This window comes from Rhinolophus ferrumequinum, chromosome 23 (assembly GCF_004115265.2).
Source record: "Rhinolophus ferrumequinum isolate MPI-CBG mRhiFer1 chromosome 23, mRhiFer1_v1.p, whole genome shotgun sequence".
In the NCBI taxonomy this organism is placed as follows: domain Eukaryota; kingdom Metazoa; phylum Chordata; class Mammalia; order Chiroptera; family Rhinolophidae; genus Rhinolophus; species Rhinolophus ferrumequinum.
This window is the reverse complement of record NC_046306.1, coordinates 3,576,378-3,598,169: the sequence shown is the minus strand read 5'-3', so window position 1 is coordinate 3,598,169 and position 21,792 is coordinate 3,576,378. Positions and strand designations below refer to the sequence as shown.

The following is a 21,792-nucleotide window of genomic DNA, read 5'->3' as shown; positions in this document are numbered from 1 at the left end:
CTCAAAACTTCGGAGGGAGGGAGGCGACAGGGAAGATGAAAGTGGCTTGTGTCTACTTTGCAAGCCAGGGAGTTGGGGGAGAGTGCAGGGAGGTGGGGCTGGAAGCCTTGGATGCCACACTGGGGAGTTGGCTTTGCTATTTTAAAGGTTGGTCGTGAAGAGGAAACTCGGAGAGGAGCGGTGCATGGAAATAGCTAGAGGTAACAGAGGGGTGTCAGCCAAAGGCCCTAGAACAATCGGGCCGTGGGCAGGATGGGGTAACAGATTTTCGTTTTTAAATAACCCTTGGGTAGAGCTTCCACGACTGGGTCATCACTCCCTGAACCTTCTATCTGAGCCACAGCAGGAGCCAGGAGCCTCACCAATGGCATACCCACCATCCGCCACATGTCCCCGACACCCTCCAGCCGCCCTTCTCTCTCCCTAAGTGGCCTGGGAGGCTGCAGGGGCAGCTTGCTCAGGCTGTTGCCAGACGACCCTGCAAAGGGGAGGGCTGGGGAAGGGTCGCCCACCCATTAAGGCGATGCCTGGATTTGTAAATGGCCATCCCAGAAGCAGCAACCTGGATGGGAGCCCATCTCCCTGACCCCCCTCTCACTTCCAGGGCAGTGCCTGGCAAAGAGTAGGGGTCTGAGAAATGTCAGGGAAGAGACTTGACACTACCCAGCATGCCAGGCAGTGGGGCCTTATACAACTTGGAGCTGGCATAAATCCCACACTCACTATGCCAATCCAAACCTGACAGAGGCTGCTGGTGTGGTCAGGGCAGCCCTGCCAGTGTGGGGTCCCTGACAACTACCACAAGCTGCTCAGAGACCACTAGGGGACCTGCTCCCGTTGAGGCCACGCCTACTTAGAGCTCATCTGGACTCTGGACTGGTGGGAACTGCTGGGGTGGACTTGAGGTTGGCCTGAGCCTACTCAGGGGTCTGCTGGTGGCCTGCTGGCCAGGGCCTCGTGCCAGAAGGGCTGTCTGGAGAGCTGTGTTTCCTTCTTTTGAGGGCAAGACCTACTTGGGGGCCTGCCCAGAGTTTGGGGCCTGCCTGGAGTTTGGGGCCTGTGCAGAGTTTGGAGCCTACCCAGGGTCAGGGCCTGTAGGTCAGGGCCTGCCCCGAGTTTGGGGCCTGCCTGGAGTTGGGGACCTGCTCAGAGTTTGGAGCCTACCCAGGGTCAAGGCCTGTGGGTCGGGGCCCGCCCGGGACTTCGGGGCCTGCTCGGTCGGGCCGGCCCGGCCGGCCCTGCCCTCCGCCCCTCGCGCCCCCTCGCGCCCCGGGCGGGCCCTGCACGTCTCGCGAGCGGCCCGGAGCGGCGGGGGAGGCGGGGCCGGGCAGCCGGGCAGGGCCGGGGCGGCGCCGAGGCCCGGCCGGAGCGGGAGGCCGAGCGGAGCGGGCGCGGCGTCCGGGGCGAGGGGCGCGGGCCGGCGAAGATGGCGAACGTGGGGCTGCAGTTCCAGGCGAGCGCCGGGGACGCGGACCCGCAGAGCCGGCCGCTGCTGCTGCTCGGGCAGCTGCACCACCTGCACCGCGTGCCCTGGAGCCACGTCCGCGGGAAGCTGCAGCCCCGGGTCACCGAGGAGGTGAGCGGGCCGCGCCGCCGCCATGCGCCGCCCCGCCGGCGAGCGGAGGACGGGCGGGGTCGGGCCGGCGGGGAGGCCGCGGAGGCCCCGCCTCGGCCGCCCCGAGCCCCCCGCCCGCCGCCGGGGCGCGCAAGGCCAGGCCGGCCTCCCAGGCCCGGGCCGCCCGCCTCGTTACAACCAGCAGAGCAGGCTCCCGCCCAGCCCCGCCCGCGCCCGGGCCGCGCTCCTGGGAGAGTTGGCAGATGTGACCGCCTCGAAAGAACTGCCTCGAGGGGCCCCACCCTGGCAGCCCTGCCGGCGGGTCTGACCCCTTGGCAGTGCCCACCTGCCCCACTTGCAGTGGCACCTGGCTGGGTCCCCCCATGTGGGTTTCCAGTGTTTGAAGCAAAGCAGCCCCCAGATTGGCTTTTTAATAAATCCCCACTGCTTAACCCCACAAGGGTGGAATTGTGCCTGCAGACACACACACACACACTTAGCTCTAGTGAGATGTGACATCTTAATTATGGATGGTGGGGACCTCGGGGAAGCTGCAAACGTGCTCTTTAACAATGCAAGTGTCCACACACGGTGACCAGGCTCCTGGCATGCGGACTGTCTGAAGTCTGGTGTCTGTCTTTGTCTCTCCCCTTCTGATCCAGCTCTGGCAGGCCGCTCTAAGCACGCTCAACCCCAACCCCACGGACAGCTGTCCCCTCTACCTGAACTATGCGACCGTGGCCGCCCTGCCCTCCCGGGTGAGCCGGCACAACAGCCCCTCAGCCGCGCACTTCGTCACCCGACTTGTGCGGACCTGCCTGCCGCCCGGAACTCATCGTTGCGTTGTGGTGAGTGCCTTCGAGAGAAGAGGCTCCTCCAGCAGGGCCCTTGTAGCTCCCTAGCTCAGTCATGGTGACCGCAGAGCACTCTGGCCCACAGTAGCTCACCGGCTGTCACACCTGACATTGTAGCCCCTGCTTTACAGACGGGGAAACTGAGGTCACAGAGACTAAGCCATTTCTCCCTGATCAGTTTTGGTGGCAAATCTGAGACTCAGACCCAGACGGGTCTACTGTTCATCCCTCCATGTCCTGCTTTCCTATCTTGGTGGCCAGTGTTTTCTTTTTACATCGCGAGACAGTGGTTTGGGGGGAGGCCGCCAGAGTGATGGTTTGGTTGGGGCTTCTGTGTCCAAATTGTCACAGTGGCCTCTGACCCAGCTGTGATCCCCAGCACTTCCTGATCTCAGCACCCTGGGTGGGCCCTGTGTCCTGCCCCCCTGTACCTCTCCTCACAGCTCTGCTTCTCTGTGCTGCAGATGGTCTGTGAGCGGTCTGACGCCTTCGCCTCCGCCTGTGCCCTGGCCCGCGCCTTCCCGCTGTTCACCCACCGCTCAGGTGCTTCGCGGCGCCCAGAGAAGAAGACGGTCACTGTGGAGTTTTTCCTGGTGGGACAAGACAACGGGCCTGTGGAAGTGTCCACTTTGCAAGTGGGTGTCTGGACGTTCAGACCGTGTCCCAGGGCCCCCATGAGCTGGGCCGCCAGGAGGGGTGTCTGGAAGGCTCCCTCTCCCGTGTTGGGGAAGACGCGATGGCTGCTGTAATTCCTGAGAAGGCCCCAGAGGCCTTTCCAAACTGGGCCGCATGCTCCCTCTCCCTCAGGGTGGTCTTTGTTTTCAGGATTCGGTTCTGTTCAGCCAGTGTTTATTGAGCACCTAAGCAGTGTCAGGCGCTTTCATGTTCTAATGCTAATAATCCCATCCTTCTATATATTATGTTCCCCTTATGGTGAACTTTTACACGTTATTTCATTTGATCCTCAGAATAATCCTTTTGAGGCAAGGCAAGGCAAGGCCGGAAGTGATTTCCAGTTTAGAAGTCCTCTTGTGGAGCGAATGTCAGGTTCCCTTCTGGCTTCCGCCCACCTCCCTTCCCCAGGGGGACCTGGCCATCCTGGCTGACAGGGCCCCTTCCACACCGTCAGGCTCTCTGCCAGCTGAGTGCCATCCCCAGCCAGCACTGTACATCTTTGTTTGGCTCCTGTGCCCCATGCTGGAATGGGAGCTCCCGGAGGGCGGGGACCTGGTCCCAGCACTGGGCCACTGCTTCCAGCTGCCCCACCCACGCCCCACTGCTCTCCTGGGCCCTGCACATGCCCCTGAGCTGGTCTTGCTGCCTCCAGATGCCCTTCCTCTAGTTCCCCCTTCCCATTGCCTTACAAAGTGAGTGCCAGCGTTTTCCGAATGCTTGCCAGTTCTCAGGCCCTGGTGTGCGCGCACGTGTGTACACTCACGGACCCGTTTACTTAATTCTCACAGCCGCCCTGTGAGGTGGGTCCTCTTATTATTATTCCCATTTTAGACTTGAGCAAACTGAGGCTCAGAGACATTGAGTGACTTCCTGGGCCACGTCAGTAAGGGGCAGAGCCAGGTTTTAACCATGGCCGCTGGCTTTTAGATCATGTGCACATGAGGTTCTGACACCTGTGTGGCCTTTTCTTCACCATGGGGTCCTCCTCAGCCCCCGTCTACATCCTGGTCCCCTCTGGGTCCCTGCGGCCTTCTCCAGCATTGGATGGAAGGGTGTGTTGTGATCTCTGCTAGACTTCAGTCCCTGGGGTGTCTTTGGATTCTGAGTCTAGCATGGAGTCGGGCACAAAGTAGGCGCTCACATAAGCAGGGATGGAATGAATGAATGAATGATCCTGCATTTGTGATGAGGAAACTGAGGTGTGATGAGGCACAAGCTCTTGCCCACGACCACATGGCTCTGCGGTGATGATGGGACCCTGGGAGCCTCCTCCGGCTCCCACGCACTCTCTGCCCTCCAACCCGCACGAGCTGGATCGGGGAGGGTTTTCACTGGAGGTCAGCGTGGCAAGCACCTGGCCTCCGTTGAGATCAGTCTCAGGGCTCTGACACGTTTCCCAGGCAGTGGCCCTGGGATGCGTCAGAGATGAGCAACGGGTCTCTGTGACACCCGCAGCTGGGGACCTTTGCCTTTCCAGGGTAGAGCCCGCTGACAGGTGGCGGGACCCCACGGGCACATTTCATATCCGAGCTGTCAAGTCTCTTTCTTTGAGGCTTTGGGGTTTAATTGCCTCGGGACAGGCAGAGCTGTCGCAGCAATTGGACAGGGCCTGGGAGGTGGCGGGGCTGGTATTATCAACCTAGAGCCTGCCCTCTCTGACACTGTGGGACCAGAAAAAGTGATGATCAACTTGATGCTGTCTGCACCCCTGCTAAACCTGTGCTACTTTTCTCTTAATGTCACCTCTTCCCTGTGGGCTGGGAAGAGCAGCAGGGCCAGCCTGTCTGAAGCTTGGGGGTGGGTGGTGGGGCAGAGACGAAGAAGGCAGTAAACTTCCAGATCAGGGCTGAAGCAAAAGTAGGATGGAAGTTCCTTGTAGAAAAGCCGGGGGTGGGGGTTGGGGGGCGGAGAGCAGCCAGTTTCTGGGATGAGTCAGCAAACATGCACGTGCCCTTTTCCAAGCGCCTGTGGTGGCCGCCGACAGGCTCCTGCTCCCTTCTGGGTACCGGGTTGAAGTGTGAGGTGCACGAGGCAGGGTCTGCTCGTTTTCTCCCTCGTGCCCTGTGCCTAGAGCAGTGTCGCCTCAGATGACCAGATAAACCAGGGTGGTCGGGGTCTATGACACGCTCACATGGGGCCCAAGTCAGAAAAATGCCCCTGACAAGCCGGAGGGCGGCTACATGGCCAGTGGGCCAGCGGCTCAGAACGCCGAGTGCTTTTACTCCTCGGGAGAGTCCAGAGACCTCCTGGAGGATATGGTCTTGGAGAAGTGCCTCGAAGGATGGCTGGGATCTTGGCGACAGGAGAAGGGAGGGTGGACTGGTCAGCTTAGGCCGCCCTAAGAAAACCCCATAGGTGGGTGGCTTAGGCAACAGACATTAACTTCTCACAGTGCCAGAGGCTGGAAGTCCGAGATCAGGGGGGCTTCTGGTGAGGACTCTCTCCGTGGCTGTCAGAGGGCCACCTTCGTGCTGTGCCCTCACAGGGCAGAGAGAGTGCTCTGGTCTCTTCCTCTTGTGAGGACACTCATCCCATTATGGGGCCCCACCCTCATGACCTGCCAAAGACCTCCTAATACGTGTGGGTCTGGGGAGACTCAGGCACTCAGTCCATCATAGAGGCAGCACCTCCCCCTGAGAGAGGGTGTGGGGATGTGGGCAGAGGCCAGAGGTAGGAGTGCCAAAGACATATCCTGGGCCAGGCACAATGGCCACCTGCTGCTGGGAAGAGAGCAGCGGGCGGTGAGGCTTGGAAAGGAAGGTGGGCCCACTTATACCAGGTCAGGATGCCAGGCTGAAGGGTCACTAAAATTCTGGCAGTGGGATGCAACCTTCTGTAGGTCGCGGTGGGTCTCAGTCCCTGGGGAGTGAGAGCAGGAGGCGTGACTCTTGCTTCCCCCTCCACCTGCCTCTCACTGTCCTGTCAGCAGTCCCACAACCTCCCCCAGGCGATGTGTGCTTCTGGTGGGGAACAGCTGAGGAGGGCAGCCCCCTCCCACCTGGTCCCAGGTCTCCAGTGACAGCCTGTGGTTTGTTTTCTAGTGCTTAGCAAGCGCCACAGAAGGCATACGGCTGGCCGCCCGCATTGTGGACACACCCTGCAATGAGATGAATACAGACACTTTCCTCGAGGTACGTGGCTCTGGGGGCCCTGCGAGCGGGTGGGGCCAGGATGGAAGAAGTGTCATAGACCCCAAGGAGGGTCAGAGGAAAGGTGGGGGCGGGAGGGGGCCAGTGTTCACAGCCTCCTTGTATGGGGCAGCCTGGGGCTGTGTGGACAAAGGCCTGCTGTTCACCCAGCTCCCAGGGGCCAGCAGGCCTCAGCCAAGGGCAGAGCGGGCCAGAGCCCCCCGTGAAGGCCCCTCTGCAGGACTCCAGCCCAGAGCTGCAGGAAATTGCAGAGTTTGGAGGCCGAGCCTTCTCTCCTGGGTTTAATCACACTCAAAGCCGAGAGAGTCAGAGCCGCTGGCTCGCAAACCTGGTTCCTCTCCCGCCATGCAGCCCTCGGCTCATCGCTGGCCCGGAGCCGGGGCCTCGCCTCAATTTAAGCCTTCTTCACGTGTCCTCATGGTGTTGTTTTTTCCATGAACACATCCAGGAGATTAAGAAAGTTGGAAAAGATCTGGGGATCGCCCCAACCATCATCCGGGACGAGGAGCTGAAGACAAGAGGATTTGGAGGTGAGTGGGAGCCCGGTCCTTGCAGGTCATGGCCTCAGGGCACAGGGCAGGGTACCGGGGGTGGCACAAGGGCAGTGGGCCACATGGTGTGTTGTCCCAAGCTTCATCCTGAAAGAAACTGGTTTGTGTCCAACCCCGAGACCAGATCCTGGGAAGCAGACTGTCTCTGGGGGAGAAAGGAGGCAGTGGTTCAAATTCTGATTCACATTTGGAAGCTGTAGAACCCAAGTACTTCCCCAACCCGCTCCCTCTCCAGCCTCCTCACGTGCTGCTGTCCTGGCTCTGTGGGCCACCTCAGCAGGGACTTTCTGTTCCTCGAATACACAAGTTTACGTCCGTATCAGAGCCGTGTACTAGGCTGTCTCTATCTGGAATACTTTCCCCTAAGATACTCTCGTGGCAAAGCCGTCATACCCTGCACATTCCCTGATGACACTCCCTGGGCGCTGGAGGTACATTGACAACTGGGGCAACGTGCTTCCAGACTGGCTGGGGGAGGGCCATTGTATTTGTTATCTATGACCCCAGAAGGTAGCCGCTCAAAGCCACGCACACTCATGACGCCATCGTTCTGTGGGTGGGGAGTCAGGCCTGGCTTAGCTGGGTGCCGGGCCCAGGCTGCCATCAAGGTGTTGACCTGGGCTGCAGCCCTCTGAAGGCTCGCTGGGGGCCGGCGATGTGCTCCCGGCAAGGCTCACTCATGCGCTGCCAGCAGGCCTCAGGCGCCCACAGGCTGTCCTTTGTCACGTGGGCCACTCCTTCAGTGGCTCACAACCTGTGGTAGCTGCGTCCCTGGGGTGAGGTCTCTGAGTGAGAGCGAGAAAAAGCAAGTGAGCGGAGGTAGAGGCAAGGTCATTTTTGTAACCTAATCTTGGAAGTGGTATCTCATCACTTCTGCCTTATCCAGAAGAGCCGAGACATAGGGTCCCGCCCACCCTTATGGGGAGAGGTCCGTATGGTCATGAATATGAATGCCCTGATCAGGGGCCATCTTAGAGGTGCCTACCACAGACACACAAACCAATTACAAGTGGAAGGAGAAGCCAGTCCTGCCAGGGAAGGCTTCCCAGAGGAGGCATCCTTTGCAGTGGGTCTTACAGGATCAGTAGGAGTTGCTCAGGCCGCCATTGTTGGCTCTTGTCCTGGTTGCTGTGATTACTGTTCAGTTCAGTTATTGGGGAACCTGGGACAAGGACTCTGCCCACAGCAGGCCACGATTGTCTTGGGAAGATGGGGCGTAAAATGAACAGTGAGGCTGTGGTTGGAGTGAGCTTGGAGAGGGTGATGTACTTCTGAGTACACGGAGGGTTCAGGGACGGGAGAGCGAGCGTGGGCTGGGCGACCTTGAAGCATCATCCAAAAATCATTTCATTCTGCAATCCTGGTCATTTCTTTCTGGGAATGATACAATATTTTTGTCTCAGTGGGTTTTCTTGCCTAACAATGCTTCGCATAGAATGCATTTACAGTCCCAGAGCTTTGGAACTAATTTGCATTCCTCTTCCCCCCGCGGTGGGGGGGGGCAAGAAAGGGGGCTGGGAGCTTGAGCTTGGATAGCTCAGCTCTCCAGGAGAAATTGCCCAAAGCCAGATGATATTTCCTGGGGGGCGGGGGGAAGCTGGTGTTTCTGGGGGGCTGTTGAGAGTCCTTTGCTCAGTGCTACCCGAGCCTAACAGAGCCCCCCCTGTGCTTCCCTTAGGGATCTACGGCGTTGGCAAAGCTGCCCTCCACCCCCCAGCTCTGGCAGTCCTCAGCCACACCCCAGATGGAGCCACCCAGACCATTGCGTGGGTGGGCAAAGGGATCGTCTATGACACCGGGGGTCTCAGCATCAAAGGGAAGGTGAGGTCCTGGGGTGCAGGGCTCTGGGCAGGCTCCTGAGCTCTCAGGTGTCGGGGGACGGCGGTTCCTGGGAGCTCGGAGCTGGGGCATACCTCTGGGTCGCCAAGTTCAGGAAGAGAGTCACTGAGGCTAATTCCCCTCCTGAGAGGGAGACGATTTCACCCTTCAAATGGGGTGAAATAAGCTGGAAGGATCTAGAAAACAAAAAAGCTGGATAGGATCTAGAAAAAAGCCGCAGAAATGATGAAAGGGCAGGAAAACAGAACCCAGGGAGGCAGGGTTCAGGAAACCACGGCCATCCTGGTTTCTGGGGAGACAGTGTTCGGGGATGGTCCGCACAGACCACTCAGAAAGCAGACATCTGGCATAAAGTAAGGGGAACTTGGACCCAAAGCAAGCTGCCTGGGAGCATGGCTGTGAGGCTGCAGTCCCAGAAGCCTCTCCTGCGGGTGGCCTTTGAAGTCCCATGTCTCAGGAGGACAGGTCCTTAAGGATGCCAGTCTGTGCCCGCTTCATTGGTCTGCCTCTGAGCGGCCTGCCCTCCTCCATACCCAGCACCAGGAACTCTGTTGGTACCAGGAATAGGAGTGATGGTGAAACCGGAGGCTAAACGAGTCCGGGGCTCCTGCTGCCCGAGCCGCTCAGCCAATAGACCGACACAGGAGTTGGGTCATAGAACAAGTGTTTATTATCAGAGCACAAGTGGTCTGAGAGGCAGCGGGTGAACACCTCCAAAAACTGCCTTCACATTCTCAGACCAGCCTGGGATATTTAAGGGAAACTCTGGGCATTCCTCCAGAGGCCACGTGATATGCCCGGGGTCTGCATGGAGTCTTCCCTCAGGCGGTGTGGCTCCAACGTGGTCATCAACCAGGAGCATTGATGACAGTGACCTGGAAAGAATGCTAGGCCATGGAGATTGTGATCAGTGGGCCAGGGGTATTGTGATCATAGATAAGCACAAGTTTCAGCGTAATTATTTAAAGCAAGGAACTGGACGGGGGACATTTCAAGCTCAAACCGCAAGGGGGGGTGGTTTCAATTGTTAAGCTTTAGGGCAGGGAGAGGCGAGGCCTGTTTTGTGGGGGTGCCAACCGGGTCCTGTTTCCGTGGTACCAGTCTTCATCTGCTCATCACACATACTTGTGTGGAGCAGCCCCTGGGCACCAAGCTGGGCTCCGAGAGGCAAACCTGAGAGGGACTCAGAAAGAGCTGATACGTGAAATTTATGACGCAGGAAATCGGAAGAGAAGCAACCAGCCCAGAGAGAAAGGTTTAGAAGGCAGAGCACATGCTAAGCTCATACAGAGCACACACTGAAAACGAGTAGCCTGCGTGGCTCACAGATGTGTCTTGTTGGCATTAACGGTATTTTAAAATTTGAATAAGTCACCAACATTTAAAAACAGGAAGGAGTCTCACAAAAGACTGGATTTTTTGATCTTTTTTAAACTCGACAGACCTGGCAGTGCTGCTCCCATGTTCCCACCTGGCAGCATTGTGCCGGCGCTGAGCGGTGGCTGCTCCTGGGAATACAGCCCATATGTACTCCAGTTTGCCGCAGGTCCCACCACGCCCTGTCGCCTCTCACATTAAACCCCAGTGTCAGTTGCTACGTATGGTAGGGATTGTACTATTTTCTGTACTTCCAGCCTGTCTAGTGTATTTGGTAGCTACAGTGGATAATCTTATCTATTTTTTTGACATCTCTCCTCCTCTAAACAATAAAATTATTTTCAGGACTAATCAGGAAATGAAACTAATAATAACAAAGGTTTAGAAAAACAAACACCAATATGAATTCACTGATAGTGCGTTCTCTTATATCGAGTCGCCTCATATTATTATGCCAGTACAAATTTGGAATTAAATATTACAGCACCAATAAAGAAAACAGTAATTGATCCATACTTGTAAATAGCATTAATGCAAGTTTTTTAATAGAAACATCTTATGCCTTCATATTGGTCTGTTGTGGTAACGAATGTTAGCGTAATAGTTTGTGTTCAGGCCTACCTTCTGAAGATTTGTCAATGATTTCACCACAATTGATCGTTACATCTTTATATTCACTGGATAGAGGTACCAGATTTGTCAGTCTGTCTTCACTCATAGTTGATCCAAAAACACCATTAATTTTAACTTTGAGGAGTTTCTATCACACGAAACAATGGATGCGCACTCAGGAAAAGTCTTTAACTGCAGGATCGCTCAACAGAGACTGCTAAAATTTCCGTTTCCCAGCAGACTCCAGAAATCGCGACATTGTCTGTGTCTCCCTTTCTTTGAGATTGCCTCCAGGGGCTTTCAAATGTCTGTGGAGTAAAAACGTTTGAAACACAACGGCAGGTGTTCTCATTGACTGAGGGAAGCGAAGAGACCTGGGCTCACCACACGCTTGTGGTTACTTGGAGTCCTCTGTTTGAAGGCAGGCACTGTAGACACCACTCCATTCAAAGCCGGCCAGCAGGACTGCGACTCCAGCTGTTAGGAAGTGGCCTCAGAATGAGAGAAGGCACAGGGTCGGGCCAGTTGTGTAACTGGCGGTTATTACCATCCATTAGAATAATGTTTCTAAAAGGATAAGTAATTAAAATAGGCAATTTGAAGGTTTCATTTATATGATTAGGACTCACTTCAACCAACAACAGTTTTGTTTCAGGAGGAATAATTTACCAGTGATGACAACAGGCAAACTGACTTTTAGTCGGTTTATTACCATTTTTTAAGTTCCCCACAGACAAGGAGCCCCCACTGTCTCCTCTGGTGCTGGCCACCCTGCCCCCCGCCCGCACCCTTGACAGCAGCTCTTGCCCCGCAGCAGCTGAGTTCTGGCTGGTAGAACTGGTCCGACGCTTGTTTTGATGTTGGTTCTGATGGAGGGTCAGAGTGAGAAGCTGGGCTTCCTGGGAATTTGTCATTTTGCTGGTGGCCCAGCTCCCAATTTTGCAGGAACAATCACAGCTCCATTTCCAAAGATTTGAAAGGCAAATCAGGATCAGTGTGAGCTTGCAGATCTCAAATATATCAGTCTCAGGACACTTTACGCTCTTAAATGTATTGGTCCCAAAGACATTTTGTTTATACAGGTGATGTCTGTTGATATTTACCTTACTGGAAGTTAAAACTTGGAAATTTTAAAGATATTTATTAATTCATGTAAAAATAGCAGTATAAACCCATTGCATGTTAATGTAAATGATATAATTTTATGAAAATAACTAATTTTCCAAAATGAAAATAACTAGTGAGAAGAATGGTGTTGCTTTACATTTTGGCAAATCTCTCCAGTGTCTGCCTTAATAGAAGGTAGTTGTGATCACGTGTCTGCTTCAGCATTTAGTCTATTGCGATATGTTGTTTTAGTTGAAATGTAAAAAAGAAATGTGGCCTCACTCATTTTGTAGTGGAAAAGGAAGAAATATTCTAATACACTTCTCAGATAACTGAGGACGTTCTTCTTTGCTAGTACACCAAAACTCCACAAGTGGTGGTTCCTGACAGGTTAGTTACAATGTGGAATCTGAAACAATGTCAGTGAACTTTTGTACTTTGAATGCAAGATTTTGTAATATCATGCATGGATCAGTTGGAAAATAGTGCTTGCAGAGCTATGCAGAGCCTACAAATGTTGACACATTTCCTTATATAGTATATTTTAAAATCACATTCATTAATATCACCACCCATCTCATTTTAAAAGTCGTTGAGTATTAGGAAGCTGTCAGGGAGGCAGATACAAGTTTTCCAAAGTTCTGACTTTTGCTTGAAAGCTCAAATTTTGCCATTGGCAATAAATAACGTAGCTGTTTTCCTGGAAGTGAGAGGCTCACTTTGTTCATTGTTGAGAAAATAGCTGCCAGAAACCTAAGTCTGAATAACCCTCGTGTGTCAGCTGCCCTTTCAAGTAAGGATGGTGTTGATGAGAACAGAAGCTGGATGAACTCACGACTCGAAGGACCGTTCCCTTGCTTCTCCAGCTTCCCTAGCCCTTGAATGATGAGCGTCAGGGAGTCATTGTGCTTTTCGAGTACCTTCCATTCCGTCACGCAGAACCTTGAAAGCTGCTGTCCTCAACGGTTGAGATTTTTAAAAGCTAATAATTTTACTGCTTCAGCAAGGAAACTCAAGTGAAATCGGCAGTGCTTTCCTTTCCTGGAGGGCTGGACATGGGGCGAGGTGCTGCCAGGTCACTGGGTACCACATCTGGCTCCGTGCTGCACCCCCAGTCCAGTGGCTTGTGCTCCATCGGTGCAGGTGTCAACCCAGTGAGAAAGGCAGATTGCACCTAGTGTTACGATTGGGTTCATTTCCTTAAGAGGACTGGGGACAGGGTCTGGGAGGCTGCGGTGTGTCCTACACCATCTGTGTGGCTACTGTGGTGGTTGTTGTGCTCATGGTAGGGAAGCTGAGCTGTTGATGGAGAGTCATAACTCCAGCGACCATCGCAAGCTGTTTTCTGTGTGGGCCATTTTGCGAGCGGTTTGATTCCAGGTCCCATTTTTCCGTTTAAACAATCCTGTGCTTTCTCCCAGTTTAGGTCAAAAGAGACAGCTTATGTTCTGTAGTGCTAGCTGGGTCATTTTCATGCGACTTAATTGTGAAAGCAGCTCAGTTTATATCTAAAAATACTTTCCATTAAAACTCAAGTCCCCTGTAATCTGTAAAGGTTCAACAAAAAAAAAATCATTCGGTGCATTTCAAACCTGAATCTTTACATGTGATGACCTGCAGTTAATTTAAAATATGAACTTGTCAATTAGAGTTGGGAGCCTATAAAATGTAAAAATGTGTGACCACTCTCGACTCATTTCTAGAAAATCACATTTCCCTCTGCGGTAGGGGGGTGCCTCTGTTTCTAGGGGCCTCATATTACACCCGTCTACCCAGGAGATACCAATGGAGGGAGGGTGGGGTAGTGGGGTTCCTGGGGTCCTTGCCAGTGGCGTGGGATTGGTGGTGTGACAGGGGCGTTTGGGAAGAGTGCACATTAACTCAAGCGGGTCATTGAAGATAGTGCCATAGAGGCAGGGAGAGCCAAGAACAAAAGTGTCAGTAAGGCTGGATAGTGACAGGTTTAAATGCCAGGCTGAGGAAGTGGGGCCTGTTCCCTGGGCAGCCTGGTGACACGGGGGTCACGGCCTGGTCTGTGGAGCAGCCTGGCTGTGGCAAATACAGAATGTCTCGTCCTCTTCCTCCTCCTTCCCCTGCCTGGTGAAGTTCCATTGGATATCGCCAAAACTCTGCTCAAGTGCCGGGGCCCCTGATCTTGGGCCATCACACCCCTGCCAGTGGGAGTTTCCAGGGTTCTGTGGCACCAGGTCCTGTGGGTCTGGGGAGCCCCCCCTGGGGCCTGGTGTGTCTGGCTGGGCCAGTGAGGCAGGTGGCGCAGGTGGGGCAGTGTTGCTGGCTGGTCAAGCATCCACTTACCACTCTCTCTCATTTGTGCCGTCCCCAGACCACCATGCCGGGGATGAAGAGAGACTGTGGTGGTGCTGCGGCCGTCCTGGGGGCCTTCAGAGCTGCTGTCAAGCAGGTGAGTGGGGCCCACCACTGCAGTCCTGGGGACGCGGGCTCCCTGAGCGTCCTTGGTGTCCTTCTGTCCTTCTCTCCAGGGCCCCATCCCAGCCTTCCTGAGTCTCCACAGCTCGGTGCTTTCCTCCCTCCTCTATTCTCCCATGTTGGTTTCCTCCTGAACTCCCAGAGCTCCCTGCTTTCTATCAAGGCTCCTTTCACGGGATGTGTGGCTTCTACCTGAGTGTCATCCCTGCCTGAGGGTGTCACCCGACAGTGGAGTGCCCCGTGCTGGCCGCTCAGGGCCTGACTCGTACCAGGTGCCCCGTGAGTGTTTAGTGAAGAACCCTGAACTGAGACCAGGGCACGAGCAGGTGGAACCCCCTGTGCTGTGCCCTGAACCAGCTCACAAGCGTAGGTTTCCCTGCATGTCCCTCCGAACAGCCTTTCTCTGTGTCAGAGTGACCACTGGGAAATGGCCTTGCCAGGACTAACTCGCTCCTACACTTGGCCCTAGCAAATGTCCGTAGCTCAGGCTGGGAGGCCTGTCCCTGGGGGTCCACCATGGAGTAAGGGATGGATTTGGCTGTACCCAGGCACCCCATAGAAGCCAGGTCCCCCTGTCAACAGGGAACCCCTCAAGCAGAGGGTCCTGCTCTGCTGGAAGCCAAAAGCCAGCAGAGGGGGGGTCGCTGAGCTGGGAGGACAGCAACAACAGCCCTCAGTGGGCCGTGAGGACATGGTTTTCTATCCTCCGACCTGGGGTGACGTGTCCTATGATAGAAGGAGGGCCTAGCTAGTGCCATGTGCTACATCGGAGCTTTCCATCATCCAACGTCCCATCAGCTCGGCCCTTGGCACCGGCCAGTTACCTCCCATCACACTACGGGAGTGCCCCCTGTACTGATGGGGACCTGGGATCGCCATTTTCATCCTCTGCGGACCTGGCTGTGCAGGGTCCATCATGGCCCAGAAGGGGGGCTGTCCTCTGGGCCGGGTGGCACAGTGCCAATCAGGGAGGGAAAGGTGGCGGTACAGCTGGCTGCCAGACCTCTGGCGAGGGAAGCTCCTTCCTCCTCCTTCTGCCAGGGCTCACCTCGTGGGACTGCAGGCTTGACCTTGTGCCATTCAGGCTTCATGAGACCCCACTTGATTCTAAGAGCCTCTCCTGTCAAAATCAAAATGGGAAGGGGTGCGCTGGGGCAGGTTGCCTCAGCCTGGCCTGCTGCTCACACTCGGGGGGCTGGGGAGGGGCTGGCTGGTATGTGTGAACCGTGGGCAGGTAGGAAGGGACTGGGTCTGCCCTGGGAGTAGCCTGGTGACCACTTTGAACGGGACATCCAGGGGAGCCAGGGGGCCCCGTGCCCACCACACCCCGTACGTCTGAGATTGCTGAGACCAGCTCACACAGCAGCTAGGTTTCCCCATGGAGGACATGCCTGGCCTCATGGAACAATTGGAACCAGATTCCGGAGCAAGGGGGAGCCCCTAGTTAAGGGACCAGCTGGCGGTGATTTGGGGGAGCTCCAGTAAGGGGACCAGCTGGTGGTGGCTGCTCCTCCTGTGTTTGCCCCAAGGAGGTGGCAAGCATCTTCTTAATAAAGGCTTGTGCTTACGGAGGTTCCCCAGGAAATACAGGGCCCCTTGCACGTTCTCGGGGCATCTGTCCAGGTGTCGTCCCCAGGAACACAGGCAGAAACACTTTGGTGATAAACAGGTGTGCCGCCTCACCCTGGGGGGGTCCACGCCCATCAGAGGCCAAAGGTTCAAAAAATGCAAGGCAGCCCCTCCCTGCCCATGGCTTCCAAGTGCCATAAAAAGTGTTTCTTAAACAAAGGTGTGGTGTGCCCTAAGCCACCATAGGGATGGCTAAGCTCCTTGTGTGGTTCCTTCAGTTCTCTTCTGAGACACTGGGCCCTTCCTGTCACTACATGCAAGACCTCCTGTCCTCGTAGGGGGCTACCTGTGCAGTAAACTTGAAGTGAAACAAAAGGTCTTGGCTAATAGTTTCTAATTCATGACTTCGGTGGTGAAGCCTGTTCCCTGAAATAGGAGCGAGAAAAGAGGGCCTTGGCCCACGGGAGGGGGCGGGGCGTCCCGACTGCTCTGGGGCTTCTAGCCGGGCCAGGGGGCCAGCACCTCCAGAGCCCGGCCGAGCCAGGCTGGTTCTTGCTTCTGCCCCACACGGCCTCATTTGAAACGGGCCGTCCAAGGGTCTCTCTCAAGTAGAGGGACAGGCCACAGGTCCCCGTGAGCCCTGTGGAGGGGACGTTGCCCAAGGGGCACAAGTCATCTTCACTCCTGTCCACTTGCTGGCTGGAGACTCACAAGCAGTGCTTCCAGCAAGCAGCTAGACACTCACCTCACTCAGCACCACAGGCCAGACCTGGCCTGCGTGGGCAGCACCCGGCTTCTGCCACCTGCCCCCCGCACCCCAGCACCTGCTGCCTCGGTAGATGAGCTCGTCAGAGGATGTGAGAGGTGAGGGAACCCGGCCCAGCCGTGGGGGCTCTCTGGGTGGCTCTCTCTAAGGGAACAGCTACTGCTTGTTGGTGGCCTGGCCTGTGGGGAAATGGATTGGAGGACTCCCAGGGCTGGCACTGTCTCCTCTTCGCTGTTCACGCCTGGTTTCTGCTCCAGCACAGGGTCTGTCCTGGCATCTGGACAGGCTGGCTGAGAAGTGCCCCAGCGGGTAGTCTCTTCCAGTTTTGAGGTCCTTGTTCACAGGCAGTATGGAGCTCAGCAGGTCTGTGTAGTGAGGGGACACTGACCACTGGCTAGGTGACTGGCCTGGCTCGTGCCCTGGGAAGCGGCAGAGCCAGGATTCAAGCCCATAGCTCAGCCCCACTTCTGGGCTCATTCCTGCATTTCGTGGGCTCAGTGGAGGAGAGCAGGATTCCCCAGATGGAGTGAGCCTCGGCCTCAGTGCCCGCTGCGAGGACTGCCAGAGAGTGGCGGGAAGCTCTGCTCCTTGGAGCCCTGTCTGTCTGTCTGCTGCGGAATGCAGCGGGTCAGAGAGCTCTGGTTGCCCTTCCTCCTCCGAGCACCACCAGCCTGTAACTGGAGCCTCTGCCCACATCCCCTCCAGGGTTTCAAAGACAACCTGCATGCGGTGTTCTGCTTGGCCGAGAATGCAGTGGGGCCCAATGCGACGAGGCCCGATGACATCCACCTGCTGTACTCAGGAAAGTAAGGCCACCCCTCTGCTCACGGCGTCACAGCCCCGCTCCCTCTGGTCTTGTTGCCCCCTCCTTCCCAGGGCCACACTGCTCAGCCTGAGCCATGCCTGGTTGGGGGGTGGACTTCACCCTGCTCATTCCAACCAGGGGCAAAGCCTGTTGGGAAGGTGCCTCAGGCTGCTTGCTCCCAGGGGTGCCCAGTCACCTTTGTTACTGGACTGGGTGCCAGGGTTCGGGATTCACCCTACTTTAGCAGGATGAGTCCTTTCTCTCTCTCTCTCTCTCTCTCCGCACACACACACACACACACACACACACACACACACACACACGGGTGCCTATCCCCAGGGTGACCCTGAGAGTTGTGTCCTCTTCTGCGTTTACCCAGGGCCAGGCACTGTGTAAATGCCCCCATACAACCCTGTTGTCCCATCTTACAGATGAAGAAACCGAGGCATGGAAACCAGGCAGCTTGCCCCAGCTCCCAGCTGGAGAGCAGCGGGTGGAATTGACCCGATGCCCTGATGCCTGTCCCTGGCACTGCATGGCTGTAGGGGACGAGGTGGCTCTGCCTCCCGGTGGGGGGAAGTGACAGAGATGAGGGCTCTATGGAGGTCACCCCAGTTCCAAAGGACCTCGCGCCCAGTGTCCCAAGGAGTGCTGTCCTGATTGGGGTGTCTGCCCGCCCAGGACTGTGGAAATCAACAACACGGATGCTGAGGGCAGGCTGGTGCTGGCGGATGGCGTGTCCTATGCCTGCAAGGACCTGGCTGCTGATATCATCCTGGACGTGGCTACGCTGACTGGAGCGCAGGTGGGTCCCTGGGCAGCCAGAGCCTCCCTGGACTGAAGCGGGGAGAGGACATGGGGCATGTCTGAGGTCTCCAGGAGAGGCCAGGCCACGGGGCCCACAGACAGGCCTAGACGCAGGGCCAGGCCAGGCAGCCTTCCCCCGCGAGCTCTGTGCTCACACTCTGCCCTGTCTGGTATTTGCCTCTCACTGCCTCTCTTTTGGCTTTTTCATTTTCTGTCTGTCCTCTCCTGCCTTGTGTGTGTTTCCCTCTCCTCCCTCCCGTGCGATGCTCCCCATGCGGCTCTGTCCGTCTCTCTCTGGTCTCCCGCGGGGTCACCTCCCAGGGTATCGCCACCGGCAAGTACCATGCCGCCGTGCTCACCAACAGCGCCGAGTGGGAGGCGGCCTGCGTGAAGGCCGGGCGCAAGTGTGGGGACCTGGTGCACCCGCTCGTCTACTGTCCTGAGCTGCACTTCAGCGAGTTCACCTCAGCCGTGGCAGATATGAAGAACTCAGTGGCGGTAGGTCTAGCAAGGCCCCCACAGCCCGTGGTACAGAACAAGCTCGGCCCAGCACTCAGGGAGTCAGTGTCACCCCAAGAAACAGCAGCTCGCAGACCAGGGTCCCTCCAACAAGGCCCCAGATCCGTGCTGGCGGGGGACGTCCCAAGGAGGGATGCACCTCCCGCTGGGCTCCCTGCCAGCATGTCCACCATGGTGGGTACCAGGGTTCCTCCCCCACTGGGGTCTGTCTGTTGCTCCCCATCAGTCCTTTCGCTGGCTGCCTCCCTGGGTGGAGGCAGACCTCTTAGCCCACATGCAAGGCCCTCGGCGTCCCAGGTCCCTCTCAGCTGCCTCCCTGCACTGGGCCCTCCCCCCAAGCCCGTTCTTGCAGACATCAGGGAGAGTGATGGCTGAGGATGGCGGGGCAGGTCCAGAGGGTGTGGGGTGTCCAAGTGGGCCCACATGGAAGCAGCCTTGACGGCATTCTTGGTGGAGCCCCTCTCCGCCACCCCATTGCTGGGAGGGGAAGGGTCAACGTCTGTCCTCCTGTGCCCCCAGGACCGGGACAACAGCCCCAGCTCCTGTGCTGGCCTTTTCATTGCCTCACACATCGGCTTCGACTGGCCTGGGGTCTGGGTCCACCTGGACATCGCCGCACCTGTGCACGCCGTGAGTCGAGGCCCCTGTGGGTGTTCTCCCCTCCCCTATAAGGACGCTCCCTTGGCCAGCCAGCTAGTCTGCTTCCCACTGGCCTGGCTGCTCCCACCCGCTCGTGCGTCCAGAGTCCCTCTCTGGCTCAAGCTGCAGGCTGAGCTCATCGGAAACATTCTGTGTCGAGGGTCATACTGCCCGTGGCCCAGCCTCCCGGCCAGCTGTGGTCCCCCCTGACCACTGGTCTCCTCATCTCTGGGAACAGAGTGGCTGCTGTGTGCGGCCGTTCCCAGCCAGCTCATCTTCAGCAAGAGGCCCGGGACCCTGGGCCTCAGCCTTTCGCGCCCTGAGGAGACCTGGGTTGGGCCTGAGCATTCCTTGGCCCTGAGTGTGGCAGGGCAGCAGGCAGGGCTGCAGGGCCAGGGCCGCCCAGGCCCTCGCCCGGTCCCAAGCCCCTCCCCACAGAGGCAGGCCTGCTGAGCTGGTCCAGCTGGGCTGGGAGAGCATCACTCTGCCCTTTGCCCACAGGGTGAGCGTGCCACCGGCTTCGGCGTGGCCCTCCTGCTGGCGCTCTTCGGACGAGCCTCTGAGGACCCTCTGCTGAACCTGGTGTCCCCGCTGGGCTGTGAGGCAGACGCCCAGGAGGGGGATGTGGAGAGGGACTCCAAGAGGCGCAGGCTCGTGTGAGGCTGGCCGCCTTCCTGGCCCGGCCACAGGGCTCGGCTTCACTTTGCACTGACTAATTTTAAGCAATTGGAAGTTTCTACCTTAAGGTGGGCTTTGATTTGTTTTTGTTTTTAGTTGTCATGGTGATGGAAATGCCTCCTTATGTCTTAGAGGACAGCTTAGGGGTTGGTGGGGCCCTGGGGGAGGGGCGGGAAGCTCTGGGCTGTTTCTGTTTGCGTTGCTGGCCAGCTTCTGCAAACTCCTGAGGCCTCCGCATGACCTTGAGCCCCAGGACGCATGGATTGCCCCAACGCCTTTGGCCTGGTGGCCCTCAGGCCTCTTGCCTCCACTTGGTGGCCAAGGTGGGTGCCCATGCCGTTTCTAGCCCCAGGCCGCATACATGACACCCACGTTACAGAGAGCCCAGGCCTGTTCCCCAGCCAGGGCTGCCACTGTCTCCATATAACTCACCCCCTGTGAAAGGATGGAGATGACTTGCTTCAAGGACCCAATTTTATAGAGCAAGAGGAGTACTCTGTGCTCTGGCCCCTTAGAATTCACTGGCGGTTGAATTAAATATGGCTGTACCACATCCCATCTTTGCCTCCGTCTCACTTTTTCTCCCACCCTGAGGCCTGCCTATGGGTCTGAGGCTCTGGGCTGCCGCCGCCTTCTCCCACAGCAGCAGCAGGCTTTGCGCCCAGGTCTGCAGGGAAGGCCGTCCTACCCCACGCACATCATGAGCCCGAGTGTCATACTGGGTCAAGTATGTGTCCTCGGTACTGAAGGCCCCCTGGGCATGATCCTCAGGCTGAAGGGCAGGACTCGGCCAGGATTCAGGGAGACCCCTGCCACCTGGGCCCAGGTAAGGCGCGTGAGGTGAGCCCCAGAGCGTGTGGGAGCCAGCTTCCCAAGTGTGGGTGAGAGTGCAGACAGGCCTCTGTCCTCTCTCGTGCTCCATGCCAGCAGCTGCCTGGGTCTGGAGGAGGAGATTGGAGACTCGGGCCCCCCCTGGCAGAGGCAGCTGCCCGTACCCCCTCTGCTGGGGACAGAGGGGTGAGAACATGGCTGTAGGACACATGTCCCCAGGCTCTGCCCTGGCCCTCTGACTCCCTCACCCCTGCCCAAGTGTCCCCAGACTCCCAAGTCCCTTCCCCAGCCTTGGAAACCAAGGTGACTTTCTGGGCTTGCTCCCAAGTAAATATTTATTAACTGCCTGCTGTGTGCACAGTCTTGGCCCAGCCGGAAAAGGCAAGCAGCAGCTCTGAGACCCCGGCCCTGACTGGGAAAACCGGGGCCTGACACGCTAAGGAACACTAACAGCGGTCACAAGACAGTCGCTGGGTAACGGGCTCTGTGAGCCCAGGGGAGGCACGACCAGGGCGGCGGGAGAGGCCAGGAGCCTTCATGGGTCATTAGCTTGCTTAATGGCCTTGCAGTAAGCAGCTCTCGCCAGCTTCCCTCTGCGATGCCCTGGAGGAGCCAGAGGTCACTGAGGTGGTCTAGTTCCTTCTCTCGACAGCTGGCACTGTCCGCTTCCCCCGTCAGGAGGCTGCAGGATGCAGGGTCAAGGAGCAGGGGACGAACTGAGTCTCCCTTGTGTGGGCACAAAGGCGGCCTTCGGGCCGGGGACCCAGCTGGGGAGCAGCTGCAGGCTCAGGGCCTGGCCTGCATGCCCGGCGTCAGGGGGACTGCGGGGTGAGCCAAAGGCCTAGCTTTCCCAGTGACCAAAGGGCTTTAGGACGAGATGGCTGCTTCCCTTGGCCCCGCTGGAGCCCCAGCAACAGGGGCAGGGGTGGCTGGTGGCGGGGGCAGGTGGGCACTGGCAGGTCCTCTTGGTCATGGTTTCTGGCGAGCAGTACAAGACGACAAGTTTGGCAA

The 21,792-nt window shown here is 57.1% G+C and overlaps 1 protein-coding gene across 1 annotated transcript; it reads left to right on the top strand.

Annotated features, from left to right (window-relative positions):
• Nucleotides 1-1,343: 1,343 nt before the first annotated feature.
• On the top strand, nt 1,344-20,433 carry NPEPL1 (aminopeptidase like 1). The gene is made up of 12 exons (XM_033095124.1): nt 1,344-1,576; nt 2,218-2,403; nt 2,874-3,044; nt 6,126-6,215; nt 6,682-6,763; nt 8,463-8,605; nt 14,064-14,141; nt 17,208-17,308; nt 17,989-18,112; nt 18,436-18,612; nt 19,153-19,263; nt 19,774-20,433. Exons 1-12 carry the CDS (start codon nt 1,427-1,429, stop codon nt 19,930-19,932), a joined length of 1,572 nt encoding a protein of 523 aa, XP_032951015.1. The 5' UTR covers nt 1,344-1,426; the 3' UTR covers nt 19,933-20,433.
• Nucleotides 20,434-21,792: the final 1,359 nt, after the last annotated feature.

Bases quoted from the DNA above. Each gene is read 5' to 3' on its own strand.
- NPEPL1 (XM_033095124.1), top strand. From the start codon at position 1,427: ATGGCGAACGTGGGGCTGCAGTTCCAGGCGAGCGCCGGGGACGCGGAC. The intron at 2,404-2,873 runs GTGAGTGCCTTC...TCTGTGCTGCAG, and splicing joins GAACTCATCGTTGCGTTGTG to ATGGTCTGTGAGCGGTCTGA. The intron at 8,606-14,063 runs GTGAGGTCCTGG...TGCCGTCCCCAG, and splicing joins GTCTCAGCATCAAAGGGAAG to ACCACCATGCCGGGGATGAA.